At 39.6% G+C, this 18,031-nt stretch overlaps 1 protein-coding gene across 1 annotated transcript in view; it reads right to left on the minus strand.

Moving 5' to 3' along the window:
* The window catches only part of Uimc1 (ubiquitin interaction motif containing 1), a 78,024-nt gene that overhangs the window by 32,018 nt on the left and 27,975 nt on the right, over nucleotides 1-18,031 (minus strand). The window contains exons 7-8 of the mRNA XM_051171864.1: nucleotides 12,727-12,812; nucleotides 4,621-4,700 (exon numbers count right to left, since the gene is read on the minus strand). Coding sequence (XP_051027821.1) covers nucleotides 4,621-4,700; nucleotides 12,727-12,812 — 166 coding nt within the window. The remainder of the gene's footprint in view (nucleotides 1-4,620; nucleotides 4,701-12,726; nucleotides 12,813-18,031) is intronic.

Here is an 18,031-nt window from a genome sequence, read left to right on the forward strand (position 1 = left end):
CAATGCTGTCAGATGTATCAGTGATTCATCCTTTTTTTCTGGTAATTAGTACTCTACTGAATGAATTAATCAGTGTTTACTTATCTACTTACCAATTAAAACACTTGGCTTATTTTATTTTAGTTGTAGTTTCAAAATCTACTTATTTTGACAGAAGCCAGAAACTGCCTTGGTTAGCTCTAAGATTAAAGGGATAAACAGGAAGAACAGAAAGTAGGACAGAAAAATAAGAACATACATTCTATACAAAGATACATCATTCTTCAATGTGTTCTTTCAGCAATGTCTATTAGCGCAACAAATGCTAATGGAATAACAAGTCCCAGGCACTGTACTGCCTACTACTAACACAAAGATACAGTGTAGATCAGGAGCAGAAACTATAGTTACCCTCTGGGGCCAATCTGCCTAGCTGCCCGATTTTGCAAATAAGGCCTTATTGGAACAAAGCCATATTTATTCAGCTGTGTATGGCTGCTTTTGCAGTAAAATAGAGATGAGAGCTTTAACAAAATATCTAGCCTAAAGAGCCTAAAATATGCCGTGCGTGGTGGTGCACGCCTTTAATCCCAGCACTCGGGAGGCAGAGGCAGGCAGATCACTGAGTTCGAGGCCAGCCTGGTCTACAAAGTGAGTCCAGGACAACCAAGGCCACACAGAGAAACCCTGTCTCGGAAAAAAAAAAAAAAGAGCTTAAAATATTTACTAATCTTAAAGAAAAATGTTTGGGGAAGGTTTTGTTAATTAATAAAAAGATTTTTTTTAAGGTTGCTAACTGGAAGTACTAAACACCTATCAATATAAAAAAGAATGATAGTTGTATTTCAAATGACAATAAATCTAGCAAAGAACTGTTATAAACTCAATGTCTACGTCCCATTCAAACTTTATGATGAAATCATAATCCCAATGATGGGTACCAGCACGTGGGAGGCCTCTGGGAAGTAATTAGGTTGTAAACAGTAAAGAAATAAAAAATATGGGATGAGGGCTGGAGAGATGGCTCAGGGGTTAAGAGCACTGGCTGCTCTTTCAAAGGTCCTGAGTTCAATTCCCAGCACCCACATGGTGGCTCACAACCATCTACAATGAGATCTGGTGTCTTCTTCTGACTGTAGGCATAGACATAAAAATAAATCTTTAAGAAAAAAACAAAAACAAAAACAAAAAACTGCCAACTTTAATATACATTCATCACTATAGTGTTCCCTTTTTCTTTTTAAAAAATGTTTTACAATTTTTTTTGTTTTTTTAATATTTGTCTGCATGTGTATCTGGCCACCACATGTGTGCCTGTTGGCCATAAAGGACTGAAGAGAGGACTGGAGCCCCTAGAACTGTTGTTACAGATGACTGTGAGCCAGAGCAGTCAATGCTCTTAACCTCTGAGAGCCATCTCTCTAGCTCCAATGTTTTCCTATTATAAATGTAAATAAAATGAAAAAATAATCCCAGAAAGTAAACCCTGTAAGTTCTCAGTTGTTTGGCACTACACCTCTGAATGCCTTACACATACAATAAATTACCAACATTGGACAAATAAACAATCTATAAGATTGTAAACTATCTTTGAAATGATTAAAAAATTAAATACATTTATAGTATTTGGAAACTGGACACATAACACTTTATCCATGTTGGTGGTAAAAGGCTCAAAAACTGCAAAAATCTTCTGTATTAAATTTCCCTGAAAGAGCTTTTCCTCCAAATACATTGTTCAAAGATAAGAATCACCATCAACTACTGCAGTAATAAAAAGTATGAACAGATGAGTGGTCTAACTATGACAGGACTTAAGAGAGTGTTGGTGCCTCAGAAACAAACAATGCTGGTAGCATGCTGTGACAGTTAAGCATGAATGTCAACTTGACTGATTTAAGAAACCTGGAAGATTAGTAAAGTACAAATGGGTGTGTCTGTGACAGTGTTTCCAGAGATAATTAGGTCGTGAGGTTTCGAACCCAGTGAATGAGGTAATCTCTTGGAGATTCACAATGATGGCTTTATTAGGTGGTAAATGGAAGAGGTGACGCCTGGCTGAAGAACATCAGCCATTGATATTATGTTCTGAGGGCAGTATCTTGCTCGAATCTTTCTGTTATTTATCTTTTCACTGCTTCTTGTATAGCATGAGGTGAGAAAGCTTCTCTGCCATACATTCCACCAGGATTATGTTCTGCTCAAGTGCAGGGAGATAAGCAAGTTCTGACTAAACCCCATGAAACAACGAATCAAAGTAAATCTTGAGACTGGAGAGATGGTCAGTGGTTAAGAGCACTGGCTGCTCTTCCAGAGGATCTGGAGTTAATTCCCAGCATCCATGTCACAACTATTTGTCACAACAGTTCCAGGGGATCCAGTGCCCTCTTCCAGCCTCCATGGCAACTACATAAACATGGCACATAGATATACATGTAAGCAAAACATTCTGTACACACTCAAACAAACAGTGCTAACTAATGAGAGAGGGGAAAAGTAAGCCCTTCCTGAGGTGAGGTAACCTTTATGATCATAACTTCCTATTATTCATTTACAGATTGAATCCAACTGTTTGCTAAACTAAGCCACTTCCATGTGTGTGCTGGGATTCAAAGTTGACTTCTCTGGAAGAGTAGACGGTACTTCTAAACCATTTCTTCAGCCCCTAGGACTTTCTGTTTATTTTTTAAATTAGCATACAAAACAATGGCTTTTATTATTACATTTCATACACACTTGTTTTGTTTTGTTTTTACTTATTTTATGTATATATGAATGCTCTATCTGCATGTAAGCCAGAAGAGGGCATCATATCCCAGTACAGATGGCTGTGAGTCACCATGTGGTTGCCAGGGCATTAACTCAGGAACTCTGGAACAGCCAACAGTGCAGCTTAGCGGAGCCATCTCTCCAGCCCCCACATACTTGTTTTTAATGACCCTCCTCCCTCACTCCTTTCCCATCCCCCTCCCCTACTCATACTCTTCCTTTCCTAGGTAGTTGTCTTTGCATTTTCAGGTCACCCGTATTCCGTTATCTTATTTTTCCTTAGGAAATCTTTTGCTGTTCCCATGGTCCCTTTTATAACCTATCCCACATCCCCTTACACAGATGTAAAAAATTAAATCTATTAGCTAAGACTTTCATGATTACTGTATTTGCAGGTTCTTCCTGAAAAATGCTACAATGACACCATATAAAACAGGTAGACTAAGTGACTTCCCAGAAGGATGGCAAAATTCATCAGTTCCAGGCAAAGAAGGAGATAAAGTTTTCCTTTTACAAAGACAGCACCACATTCTTTTTTTTTTTTTAATTTATTTATTTATTATTTGTACAGTAAGTATTCTGCCCGCATGTGTGCCAGCAGGCCAGAAGAGGGCACCAGATCTCATTATAAATGGTTGTGAGCCACCATGTGGTTGCTGGGAATTGAACTCAGTACCTTTGGAAGAACAGACAGTGCTCTTAACCTCTGAGCCATCTCTCCAGTCCAGCACCACATTCTTAAGTTCCTTGCCAGAGTGCTCTGGTAATGCGGTCTCTCAGTAGGTATCATTAGGCAGTAATCCAAATATATTTCAAATGTATTAAGAAACCACTTTCATTAAAAACCAACATTACTTACATTTTTAAAACAATAAAAACCTTTCTGATAGGCTGCCAAGTGTTTTAAAGTATTTATAGAATTTTTCCTAGAGTACATGTTAACTAAGTTTTAGTCTTTGTGGAAAAAACTGGAAAGAAATTAAAATAAGAAAACTATGAATTCTTTGACAGGCTAAAGGAAACCCAAATATGACTTTGAGTAACATTTATACAGTACTTATTTCCTAGTGAGTTTAAATATTAGTAGGTAACCTCATGTGAGTGACATTCCTAATAAATGGGCTCTACTTTTAAAAATAAAAGAAAGATAAGCTAACACAAATTCCTTAGCAAATGAAAGTGGTTCATTTAGCAAAGTGATTCTTCACACTGCCTACAGTGACTCATCAAAGAGCTCCCTTAGACAGTGGCTGTACTCATTGTTTTAAATATCTAAGGCCATCCACATGAAACTCATAACTAGTATGACTTATGACTAATCAAGGTATATATCTCCATCTTTATAATTATACACTAAAGCATTTAACCAGGTCTTGTCTATGATTAAAACTATGCCAGTCACAAAACTGCACAAAAATTCAATTTCTGAATTCATAAAACCTAAATGAACAGAAGCATCAAAACTAACTAAAGGGCTCTGCCTAATAATGAAGGTGCCCTGACAACAGCCCAACATGGAGAACACATAAATCAAACATTCAAGTCCCTTTGATTCTGGATTCACCGTTAAGTAAGGATAATTCTTGAGTGTTTGTTGCTTCTTCAGATCACATGGTAGATAATAAGCAAGCAGAGAAAGAGCCACATTAATTTCAAAACCAAATTACCACTAAGCAGAAGATAATGTTGATGACCGGAGCCTGTGTCCACTTAGAAACAAGTATGTGCGTGTGTCTGTGTACTAATGACAAACATACACACACAAATCACACATAACCCTCCTGAGCATGGTTTGCACAGTGAGAAAAATGACTAGGAATGAAAAGGTAAATTAAGTGATGTTAGAAATTCAGTGAAGCCATGGGTACTTACCAGGGCAGACAGTGATCTCTTCTGCAGAACTCTCTGGCATAAGGACTAAGCTTCTTCTCTTACTAGTCAAAGCTGCAATGCTAAAAACAGAATAACGCAAATGAACTCCTCATAGAATAAAGCAGAGGTCAGGTCCACAAGCAATGGTGGGTCATTTACAAAACTTCAAGTAAACTGATATATTCTGTACAGTTTCACAATCTGAAAGCAAAGTATCCATAGCGTAAGTAGGCCAGAAATAGGGAAAATAAGCATGCTTACAACTGGGTTTCCAGTGAAATCACTGGATAAAAAGAAGCCCCCTTTTGTAGTCTTCACAAGGGGGGGTTGAAGGGTAAGAACTGCCAGGGACTATCAGAGAAGACAAAATTACACTCCAATATAAAAACGTCAAAGGTGTTTTGCAGTCTGGCTACCAGTTACAGCCTCCTGAAGGCAAGAGACATATAAACTCAGAGAACATGGAGATTCTCCTGACAGCACAGTCTTTTTCTGTCACCTTGCAGGTAAAGTTTTTCTTTATCTAGAGATACAGCTTTCCAAGCAACAAAAATACGGTAAAATAAAATCCCAAATTGTCCTATAGCAAAAAAAAAAAAAAAAAATCTGCCCACACAAGCTGAATATCTCTTCTGAGAAAAACTTAATTATGAATGGCTTCCCTTATCCAACCTTCTGGTTTTCCCTGTTTGTTCATGGAGTGTGATCTCTTCCTGACACCAGAGCACATGGCTGAGAGATCTGAGGATCTGAAGTATTCCGCTCATGCTGCACAGAATTTTACCATTAGTTTGATCAAGTATGCAAGAAGACACTTAAAAACACAAATCCTCATGTCAACCAAGAGCCACAGAGAAGAGAGACTAGCCACCACTGAGACTCATGATAAATAACTGAATCATGACAGGAAACCACAAGTGATTTCTCCCTCTAAATAAAACATTTCAGAACATTTGTTATAAACCCAAGCCAGACACAGTTTATTCTGCATGTAACATTAGGACTCTATTCAAAAAGTCTATCACAAGACAATTTGCTGACATTTATAAAATGAGCTAATCAATTTGAAGTCAAACCACATTGTATGTGATTTCAACTCTCTCCTGGTGACAAAGTATGTGATCATTTATTAAAGCCTACATCTGCTCTGCAAAGGCTCACCACAATAAAACAGAGAGCAGAAGACCAACGTTAGTTTAAAATATTTCCAAAAACATCTTAACAGCAGAAAAATAAAATTATCCCCATATTCTTCAGCTTAGGGACAAATCTTAACAAAGACCACTGCCTAAATAACAGTAATGGCAACTGGGCCTTACTCCATATAAGAGATGACAGTCACTTGATACAAAGATCAGCTCCTGAGAAATCCCCAAAACTCAACTGTCAGACTAGAAAAAGTGGTTGTAAATCTGACCCAGTTAATAACCAATTAGCCATTATCTATTATTAAAGAAGGAAAGATCTGGAAGACAGCCTCACCAACTAACCATCAAGAATGGGAAAAGTAATGTGAGCACACTCAGCTGCAGTATCAGATGAAGACACTAATCAGACACTATAGCAGAGAAACAGAGTGAAGGCGGTACAGAATCTGTGTGGACTGAAAAATACATAGGCTTAAGAAGTAGGATTTGGAGGGCTGGAGCTCAGCAGTTAAGAAAACTGGTTGCTCTTCCAAAGGATCTGAGTTCAATTCCCAGCACCTACATGGCAACTCACAACTGTCTGTAGTTCCAGATCCTGGGGATGCAACATTGTCACACAAACATATATGCAAACAAAACACCAAAGCACATAAAAATAAACAAATCATTTTTTTAAAAAAGAAGTAAGATTTGGACATGCATATAAGAAGCATAAACAGACCAATAAGATAGCTGCCTCTATGAAAGCCAGTAAAGGAGACCATCAGAATAAGAAAAATCAGATTACACCAAAAGGTAAGAGGGAAAAACTTTGAAAATCTACAAAGTAAAGCCAGGCATGGTGGCACACACCTTTAATCCCAACACTCGGGAGCCAGAGGCAGACAGATCGCTGTGAGTTTGAGGACAGTCTGGTCTACAAAGCAAGTCCAGGACAGCCAAGGCTACACAGAGAAATCCTGTCTTGAAAAAACAAAAAGCAAAAATAGAAAAGAAAATCTACAAAGTAAACAAAAGCATACTAGAAAAGAGCAAGAACAAAGGCATACCACGTACACATCAAGCTGAGCACAGCAATAGTCCACAGTCAAGCTGACCCTCCTCTTGCTGACTCCGTAGTGTTATTCAAGGATCCAGAAGGAAGCTGCTGCAGCACCTTATCTTTTCTTCTTTCTATTTACATTTTGTTCTTTTCCCCTATGTGTTTTCTTTGTATTATTTGTTTGTATGTGTTTGTGTGTACGTGCACAGGCACTAGGATGAGAGGACAATTTTTTCAGGTCAGATCTCTCCTTCCACCATGGGGTCTGGGACTCAAACTCAGGTCATCAGGCTTGTGCAGCAAGCATCTTTACCCACTGAGCTCTGTTATCCAAGATTTTGTTTTGTTTGCTTTTTGAGATAGAGTCTCTCTATGTAGGCCTACATGGACTAAAACACGCTATGTAGACCAGACTGGACTCACACGTACAGAGATCATCCTGTCATTGCCACCCTAGTAAAGGATTTTTTCTTTTTGGGTATTATATTTAAATATTTTTAAATGTTTTTACTTATTTCTCTTCAAATTTTTATCTAATTTTGTTTATCCATTTTTTTCTATCAAGTTTCTTTTCTTTTTTTTCTTTTTGGTTTTTTGAGACAGGGTTTCTCTGTGTAGCCTTGGCTATCCTGGGCTTGTTTTGTAGGTAAGGCTGACCTGGAACTCTCAGAGATCCACCTGCCTCTGCCTCTCAGAGTGCTGGGATTATAGGCATGCGCCATAGCACCAGGCCTGAGTTTATTTTCTTAAAACAGGAATTCATTGTGTATCCCTAACTGGCGTGGAACTCATTTATATAGACTAGGCTGGCCTGCCATGGAAGAGAAAGGATTAAAGGCATGCACCTCAGTACCTAGCTTTCTTTTTCACTCCCCCTGCCATGATTCCTTCTTTTCCACCTGTTCTCTACATTTAATGTCTTACGTTTACCTTATTGGCTTTTCTATTTATTTATTTATTTAACTTTTGTTCTTTTGGGGGGAGGGGAGTTTGGAAACAGAGTTTCTCTGTGTAGCCTTGGCTGTCCTGGACTTGCTTTGGAGCCAGACTGGCACTTTTGAAGTTTTCTATTTAGTGATGCTTTCTTACTTTCCTGCTCTTGTCTCTCCCCGCCCACTAAGTTTTTCTCTACTTCATTTATTTTTCCTTTCATCTATTTAACCCTGCGTCCCACTTTTCTCCCCCTTTCCAGTCTCCTTCTTTTATGTCATTCACTTGCTATTTCCACACTTAATTTAAAGCATACTTAACTTCATACCACATTCTACAACAGCCTAGTCTTTGGGTTACCTCGTTACTGGTGACTGTATATTATGAGCTGTAATTGGCTGCACGCATATCTCTGTAGCTCAGACAGCTTGATGCTGCTGATGCTATAGCAGTGTGCCTCCTCCTGGGTGCACACATTCAAGCGTAGGCTGCTCAGGAAGATGATCCACCCGCAACATCCAGAAGAGCTAGCCAAACCAGCATATACATAAATCACAACAATGAAATGCAGGAAATATAAAAAGTCAGAACAATACAACTCCTCTAAACGGCCATAATCCTCAACCGTGGAACTAAAAACCCTAAAGTAAAATGAAGACGAAGCTTTCACACATTGTTCTCTGGTAAGAATGGCCTCTACCTAACATAGCACGCAAAGCAGGCTTAATCCAGGAACGGAAGTCAGCAAATAAGGGTGAAAAGTCAACAAAACTGAGGAGAAAATCAGCAATATAGATGAAAAGCAACACAAAAGAAAATTTCAGAAAGAAAATCAAGATTTTTGAAAGGTAGAGAGGAAGGAAGAAAGGAGGAAGAAGCAAGGGAGAGAAAGGAAAGAAGAAAAGGAAGGGAACAAGGGAGAGAGGAAGAGAGGGAAGAAGGAATTGAAAAGTTGAATAAATAAAAAACAAAGTAGAGATGCTGGAAAGGCTCAGTAGTTAAGAGCACTCACTGCCTCTTCAGAGGACATGGGTTAGGTTCCCAGAGGCCATACATCTTGCAATCACACATGAAACTCTAGTTTCAGAGGATCCCAGGCACAAGACGCTTTAAGTAAAGTGGGGAGCATCACCATTAGACTTAACTATAAGCAGAATGAAGAGTATCAGAGATAGAGGACAAAGTGAATCAAATACTACATTCAATTATTAGGAAAAAAATAAATGAGCATCACCACAACATCTAAGAATTCTGGGATAACTAGACATGATGGTGCAAACCTTTAGTCCCAGCATTAAAGAGGCCAGCCTGATCTACATAGTGAGTTTCAGGACACCCAGAGCTATATAGGCAAATGAGATTCTGTCTTGAAAAAACAAATAAAAAAAGAATCAATAGAAAAGAACACAGAGCTACTATGGACACTAAAAGCATAAACTACTCAATGAAACTACGACAGAACGTTTCCCAAACCTATACAAAGAAGCAGGCATTCAAACAAGAGGCGTGTAGAACACAGACTCGGCCAGAGAAGAATCTCTGTACATGTTATAGTCAAGAAGTCAAACATACAATGCTGGGGCTGAGGAGATGGCTCAGACATTCAAGTGTTTGACATACAAGCCTAAGAACCAGAGTTCAGATCCACAGAAACCCCCTTAAATGCTCAGTGGGTGTGGCAGGGACCTGTACTTCCAGTATCAGAAGGCAAAAATAAGTCTAGGCCCCAGAGCTGGCTAGCTATCAAGACCAGCCATACTGGCAAGCTCTGGGGTGAGCTAACACACTTTGTCTCAATGAATAAGGTTGAAAAGTGATCAAGAAAGTGTTGTACAACCATCTTGGGCTTCCACATGCACATACCCACACACATGTAAAAACATGAATATATACACAGATGAAAAAATACAGAGCAAAGAAACAACACTTAAAAACTATAAAGAAAAACATCAACTCACCTACAAAGGCAAAACATCAAAATAATATCAGTCTCTCATTAGCACTGTTCATGGAAAGACATATTTTAAGCACTGAAAGTAGATAACTGCCACACAAGAATGTTAGCTATATCCACCACACATATCTTTTAAAACTGAATATAGGGCTGGGCAGTGGTGGCGCACGCCTTTAATTCCAGCACTTAGGAGGCAGAGGCTGGTGGATCACTGTGAGTTCGAGGACAGCCTGGTCTACAAAGTGAGTCCAGGACAGTCAAGGCTACACAGAGAAACCCTGTCTCAGAAAAAAAAACAAAAAACAATACAAACAAAAACTGAATATAGGGGCTGGAGAGATGGCTCAGAGGTTAAGAGCACTGGCTGCCTTTCCAGAGGTCCTGAGTTTAATTCCCAGACCCACAAAATGGCTCATAACCACTTTAGGCATGCAGCTGTCCATGCAGACAGAGCACCTATATATAAATAAATTAATAATTATAAAAATATAAAATAAATAAATAAAACTGAATATAAATAAATAAACCTGAAGAAAAATAATGGCATTTGAAGGAACGCACAAACTAAGGCCATTCAACACCATCAAGCCAGCACGGCAGAAGATACTTAAATGGGGCTGGAGAGATGGCTCAGAGGTTAAGGGTACTTATTGCTCTTCCAGAGGTCCTGAGTTCAATTGCCAGCAACCACATGGTAGCTCACAATCTCAATAATGTGATCTAATGTTCTGCAGGTATACATGCAGGCAGAGTACTGTATATATAATAAATAAATAAATCTCTTTTAAAAAGATACTTAAATGAATATTATACACAGGGGAAGAAGAAAAGCAGTCTCAATTACAAGAACATAGGAAAGAATCAATTTTAGGAGATGGATGGCTAAACAAAAAAGATCTAGGGAAAAAAAAACTACCATGGCCAACACTATAAACCAGCAAACCCATGATTCCAATAGGGAAGCAAGAACAAACAGCAATCCAACCAACCACAAAACAACCAAGAAAATTTATACGCATTAATAAATATCTCATTATTATAATGTTAAATATAAATGGCCTCAAATTACCAATAAAGAAATGCAGACTGACTGACGTATTCCAACCTTCTGCTGTTTCCAGGAAAAGCCAAGAGATGAAAAACTCACAATCAGAAACCAAAAACAAGGTTGTAGGCCTATTCTGATATTTGATAAAGTAGACTTCAAACCATGTTAAACATGTTAAAACAACTTACCAGGCATGGTGGAGCACATCTTTAATCCTAGCACTTGGGAGACAGAGGCAGGTGGATCTCTCTGAGTCCAAGGCTAGCCTGGGCTATGTAGTAAGTGCCAGGACAGCCTAAGCTATTTTGAGAGACCCTGTCTGGAAAAGAAAGAAAGGAAGGAAGGAAGGAAGGAAGGAAGGAAAGAAGGAAGGAAGAAAGAGAAAGAAGGGAGGGAGGGAGGGAGGGAGGAAGGAGGGAGGAAAGAAAGAAGGAAGAAAGAAGAAAAATAAAGAAGAAAGAAGAAAGGAAGGAAAGAGAGGAAAGGAAAGAAAAGGGGTGGGGGTGGGGTTCCTTTCAATTCTATCTCACTCCAGCCAGAATGGCTACTAAGAAAGCTAAACACAAATGCTAGTAAGGATGCAGGGAAATTTAATTTTTATAGCCACTATTAGTATGGAGGTTCCAAGAAAGAAAGATTAAAAGAGAGACAGAAGGTATGGAGGGAAGGTAGGGGGGGAGGGAGGGAGAAAGAAGACAACAGAATTATACACAACCCAGCTACATTACACCACACCAGCATATGCACCTTAAGAACTCTAAATCAACACACCACAGAGATACTTACATATCATGTTAAAGCCACACTATTCACAATAACCAGGAAATGGAATCAGATTCCCATCAGTAAATGGGTAAACATGATAAATACACACAATGGAATTCTATACAGCTATAAAAAAAAAAAAATGGTATCAGGGCTGGAAAGAGGGCTCAGATGTTAAGAGCACTGGCTGTTCTTCCAAAGGTCCTGAGTTCAATTCCCAGCAACCACATGGTGGCTCACATCTATAATGTGATCTGATGCCCTCTTCTGGCTCACATGCATATAAGTAATAAATAAATAAATCTTTGGGGGGGGGGGAGAAATAAAGAGAATTATGGACTAACTAGAAGAAAGGGGAAATAGCTGGACAGGGGAGGGGACACAGAGAAGACACTGAGGAAGGCAAGCGAATGAGAACAATGGAACAAATAATAAGAAGATGACATGAAGCATATTATCCTGTATGCTAATCTGAAAGAAAAAAGTAACATAACCAGAAAGAAACAAAGAAAGAAGACAGGAAGATAAGCTTAAGGAAAGAGTCTAGGGGGCTGGAGAGATGGCTCAGAGGTTAAGAGCACTGGCTGTTCTTTCAAAGATCCTGAGTTCAATTCCCAGCAACCACATGGTGGCTCACAACCATCTATAACGAGATCTGGTGCCTTCTTCTGGTGTGCAGGTGTACATGGAGGCAGAACACTATAAATATAATAAATAAATAAATCTTAAAAAGCAAAACAAAACAAAAAAAAGGGCCGGGCAGTGGTGGGGCACGCCTTTAATCTCAGCAATTGGGAAGCAGAGGCAGGTGGATCCCTGTGAGTTCAAGGCCAGCCTGGTCTACAAAGCGAGTCCAGAACAGCCAAGGCTACACAGAGAAACCCTGTCTCAAAAAACCAAAAAAAGAAAGAATGAATGAATCTAGGAAGCTAGGGTAGATTAGAGAACAGCAAGTAATAAACTATGTGAGACTGACACCATAGTGACTAGAGAGGGTAAGAAAACCTTTATGATCTCTTCTACACTTAGTAGTTTAGGTTTCTAAGGGATGCACATTTGCAAACTTCAAGTTAAAAATGGTTTCCACTCTTGGCACATAAAGGAGATAACAGTTCCCTGGCATATTTTCTATGTGTATAGTCTCTTTCAAGGGGTTCACCTTCCTATGCTTAGACCGCACAGGAGGAGACCTGAGACGCACGGTAGAATATAGCCTCACCTTTGTGAGGCAGGCACAGAGTCATCTCCTTCAGAGCTCTTCAGAACTTCTTCAGAAGTTTCTTCAACAAATAGGCCTTGGGAAGACTATAAAGAAACAGGAAAAAACCTGAATACACAGATAAAATAATTCCTTCCTTTGTTATTTATTTAGTGCATGTTTATATGTACATGTGGAAGCCAGAGTTCAACCTTGGATGTCATTCCTCAGAAGCTATCTGCCTTGGGTTTTTTGTGTCTTTGTAACAGTCTCACTATATGGAGTTCAGGTTGGCCTTGAGTTCACAGAGATCTTCTTCTGGGATTAAAGGTACAGAGCATCACACTAAGCCATATCCACTTTGTGGTTTTGTTTTGTTTTGTTTTTGCATTAGTTTAACTTTGGGGGAAGGAGTGCACATGTGGAGGTCAAGGACAAGTTGCAGGAATCAGTTCTCACTTTCCACCACGTGGGTTCTGAGGATCAAATTCAGGTCATGAGGTCCTCTTTCTTGGTAGTGACAAGCACCTTGTTTCTTAAGACAGCCTTCATCAGCCAGACAAGGTGGCGCACGCCTGTAATCCCAGCACTCTAGGAGGCAGAGGCAGGTCAGCCTGGTCTACAAAGCGAGTCCAGGAGAGCCAAAGCTACACAGAAAAACTCTGTCTCGAAACCCCACCCCCCGAAAAAAAAAAAAAAAAAAAAAAAGATAGAAAAAAAGGCAGCCTTCCTCACTGACTGAGCTGGCTAGTAACCACTTATCTCCAGTGCTAGACTTAAATGTATATGCCAGCCACCACATCCAGCCTCTTATTACTTGGGTTCTGGGGATGGAACTCAGATCCTCATGCTTGCATGGCAATCAGTTCCAACTGAGTGTTCTCCTTAGCCTCAGTTTCTTCCTTTAAAAAAATTAATTGTTCAGAATTACCATTTAATAGTTAGTAATAAGAATAAAGCAGGAAGCTGGAGAGATGGTTCAAAGGTTAAGAGCATTGCCTGCTCTTCCAAAGGTCCTGAGTTCAATTCCCAGCAACCACATGGTGGTTCACAACCATCTATAATGAAATCTGGGGCATACTCTCTGGTGGCAGGTATACATGCAGGCAGAAGACTGTATATGTAATAAATCTTTTAAAAAAATGAAGGAAAGGTCAGGCATAGTGGCCCATGCTTTTTATCCATCCTGGCACTTGTGAGGCAGAGGCAAGCAGATATCTGGGCGCTCAAGGCCAGCCTGTTCTATATATTAAGTTCCTGGATAGTCATAGCTATGTAGAAACCCTCTCTCAAAATAAAAAAATAAACAAAACATAATGGCACTGTAACTTAATGCCAGCACTTTGGAGGCAAAGGTAGGTAGATCTCTGTGAGAGTGTGGCTAGCCTGGTCTACATAGTGAGTGCCATGAAGTAAGCAACGAATGCTACCTTAAGTGGGCTTTCTGATAAAGTACCTTGGCTATGCCGGGTGGTGGGGGTGGTACAAGTCTTTAATCCCAGCACTTGGGAGGCAGAGGCAGAAGGATCTCTGTGAATTCAATGCCAGCCTGGTCTACAGAGAGAGAGTTCCAGGGCAGCTAGAGCTATTATTACACAGAGAAACCCTGTCTCAAAAAACCAACAGGGAAAAAATAAAGTAACTTGGCTATGAATCTTCTTCCAGGAAAAGCTTTTCTGGCTACTCAATAAAATTTTCAGGGTTTCTCAACATGTTAAAAATACCCTAAACAAGTTAGGCATCCCTCTACAATTCCAATAAATTATGAAATTTAAAATGGGAGGGGGCACTGCTAGAAAGATGGCTCAGTGGTTAAGAGGACTGTCTGTTCTTCCAGAGGTCCTGAGTTCAATTCCCAGCAACCACATGACTTATAACCATCTATACTGGGATCTGATACCTTCTTCTGGTATGCAAATGTACATACAGATAGCACACTCATATACATAAAAATAAATAAATCTTTTTTAAAAGTTTAAATAAATAAAAATAAAAGGAAAGGAAGAACGGAAGGGGGTAAGAAAGAGGAAAACTGAATCTATAATCAAAAGGAAAACTGTACAATGACTGGAAATGTAGTCATGACAAATCAAAGTTGAACAATGCTATATGAATTAATATATAGCAGCAATGGGCCAGCAAGATGGCTCAGTGGAAAAGGTCACTTGGCTACTAAGCCTGACAACCTTAATTCCAGCTCTAGGACTCAAATAGCAAAAGGAAAGAACTGACTCCCTACAAGTAACCCTCTGACCTACACACACACACACGCACACACACACACACACACACACACACACACACACACACACAAATAAATATAAATTTTCTAAAAAACCTTTCCATTAAAATATAGCAAAAATAATGTACCCTCGGTGGTACATGCCTGTAATCCCAGCACGTGGGAGGCAGAATCAGGCAAATTGCTGTGAGTTTGCGGCCAGCCTGGTCTACAAAGCAAGTCCAGGACAGCCAGGGCTACACAGAGACACGCTGTCCGGAAAAGAAACAATAAACAATGAACTCTACACTCTAATGAATTTTTCCCCCCTTTGGAAAAAAGGAAACACTGACACCTAGTGTCCAGCTGATAGAACTGTACTGATATGGGGAACTGGGGAGGCAGCTGAGAAGTGAAGAGCAGGCACTGCTGGAGTCCCCTAAGTCAAGCACCTGACAAAAGAAACTGATTCCCACAAGTTGTTCTCTGAAACACCTTCCTAAGTAAAATGGAAAGTAACAAAGACAATGTCAACCGCTGGCCTCCAACCTCTAACATGCACACACACATACACACCCAAAACCAGAAAGCACTGTTAAAGAAGAGTGGTCCCTATGGCAGCCCCTAAGTATTGCACTTTAATCCTTACAACTACATAAAGATAAGGCTGAAGAGATGGCTCAACAATTAAGAACACTTGCCGCTCTAGCGAGGACCCAGATTCAGATCTCAGCACTGACGTGGCAGCTCCCATCCATCCCTAACTTCCTTTTGAATGCTATAAAGCACTGTATAACTACAAACTCATTATCAAGTATAATTTTTAGAGTATCCTGTTTTATGATTTAAGTGTTCTTATTGCTATTTCTGGTATTAGACTTTTAAAAAATATATTTATTTACTTACTTTATTTATTTAGTAACACAGGCCAGAAGAGGGCACCAGATCTCATTGTAGATGGTTGTGAGCCATCATGTGGTTGCTGGGACTTGAACTCAGGACCTTTGGAAGAGCAGGCAAGCTCTTAACCTCGAGCCATCTCTGCAGGCCCCTGGTATTAGACTTTGAATTTTTTAGTTTCTCTTGTTACCATATTTATTTGGTTTTCCTTATAATAAAGATGTATGAAATGATAGCTCTTAGAAGTATCCCTAACAGTATAGTTTTAATTTTAGTAATTTTGTGTTGTTAGCAAGCTATTTAATCTCAATTTTCACTCCGTAAAATGGGAGTAACAATTTCTATCTTTAAATAGTTTTAAAGGAAGGGAAAGAAACAAGATACACATGTCCATACATTACACTATCTAGATATATTAGAAACAGACCAATACAACAACATGTCCGAAAATGGAAATTGGTTTCAGTAGAGAAAGCCCCCAGAGGCACAGTTAGAAACATGCCATGTTGCAAAAGAATCAACTGGGCAGCTGCCTGAACTTCTGTCACAGACTGCCCCTTGGACTGACAAAGTGGAAGGAGGAAACCAGCCACTGCAAGTCATCTTCTGACCTTGCACCTACTATGGCATTCATGCACCCAGGAGAGAGGGAGCGCGTGCACACACACACAAACTGTAACTTGAAAAACACTACATAGAGATCTTTTCATCTCTTATATCAGGAAATATCAGTCAATCTGAATACCATACTGGTACAGGTTTGAGAAGCTAGTATTCATACATCTCTGATGGAAATGCAACTTGTAATAGTTAACAAAACTGAAAATGTAGCATCCTCTGATCCACCACTGTAGCTGTAAGAAAATATCCTCCAAATATCTCCCATGTAGATGAAATGCTCTCTGTTCAGGGTAATAATACAGTCCTACTTGGGATAAAAAATGGTAGAGACAATTTACATGTTCACCAGTTGGCTACTAAATAAGCTATGGTTTATCCAATTCAGTATATCCCATACCTCCAAATAAAGGGGAGGAGGGCAAATGAGTATCATTATAGAATGAGCTCAGAATTACTAAATAAAAAAGGGCAAAATAACGCATACAGTAAACTATCATTTAAGTAAATGAAAGGCAGGGAGCTAAGGATGTAACTCAGTTGGCAATGCTTGTCTAGCACGCATGAAGTCCCACATGCCGTCCCCGCACTATATACAGCACAGCCCAACAACATCTGCCTGTAACCCCAGTACTCTGGAGGTGGAAGCAGGAGGATCGCAAGTTCAAGGACATCCTTGTTACTTAGCAAGTCTGAGGCCAGCCTGGGGCTACCTGAGAACCTATAGGAACTAAGTTCCCAGAAAAAAGCCACATCTACATTGAACAGTCTACACGGCTGATTACTCACAACCTCCACGACTGTGAAAAGATTGTAAATGTTGCACGTCTGGAATGAAACTTTCTTAGCACAAAGGAGCCATTTATTGCTCACCTGTCTGTGTGACTTAACATTCTTTGTAGACCAGGCTGGCCCGAACTCACAGAGATCTGCCTACCTCGGCCTCCTCAGTGCTGGGATTAAAGGTGTACGCCCGGCTATTTTTATTATTCGTAACTATGTAACAGTGTGTGGCATGTGCACCCTGAGTGCTGGTGCCCTCAGAGGACAGAGGTGTTCTGCACCTGGGTGAAGCTAGAGTGACAGTTCTGGCTGGGAATCACATCCTCGCCCTCTGGGAGAGCAGCAGCCGCTCTGAACCACTGAGTCATCTCTCTAGGCCCCTTGAAAAGTATTTTGATCTAGAACTTTTATTTGTTCAGTTGTTATAAACCCTTCATAAAACAGATAGCTTGGTGGAACATGAATTTGAGGTAACCTAATCTGTGTTCCCAGGCCACAGCAAATCTTATTTGGCTGCAGAGTAAACTAATGCTTATGCTTTCCAAAATGAGATCTGTATTTTTTGCATTGACACTTGTCAAACAAAATGGGGAAAAGAATATGCATTTTAAAAAAATTATATAAGATATCATGGAAGGATACACTAAAGATCAGTAGAGTGAACTGAATCCAGAAAGGGGAAATATCTGGCTAGAAGATGTAGATAAAAGACGAATATATATATATATATATATATATATTTTTTTTTTTTTTTTTTAAAGATTTATTTGTTTATTACATATACAATGTTCTGTCTGCATGTAC

Source organism: Acomys russatus, chromosome 3 (genome assembly GCF_903995435.1).
Source record: "Acomys russatus chromosome 3, mAcoRus1.1, whole genome shotgun sequence".
NCBI lineage: Eukaryota > Metazoa > Chordata > Mammalia > Rodentia > Muridae > Acomys > Acomys russatus.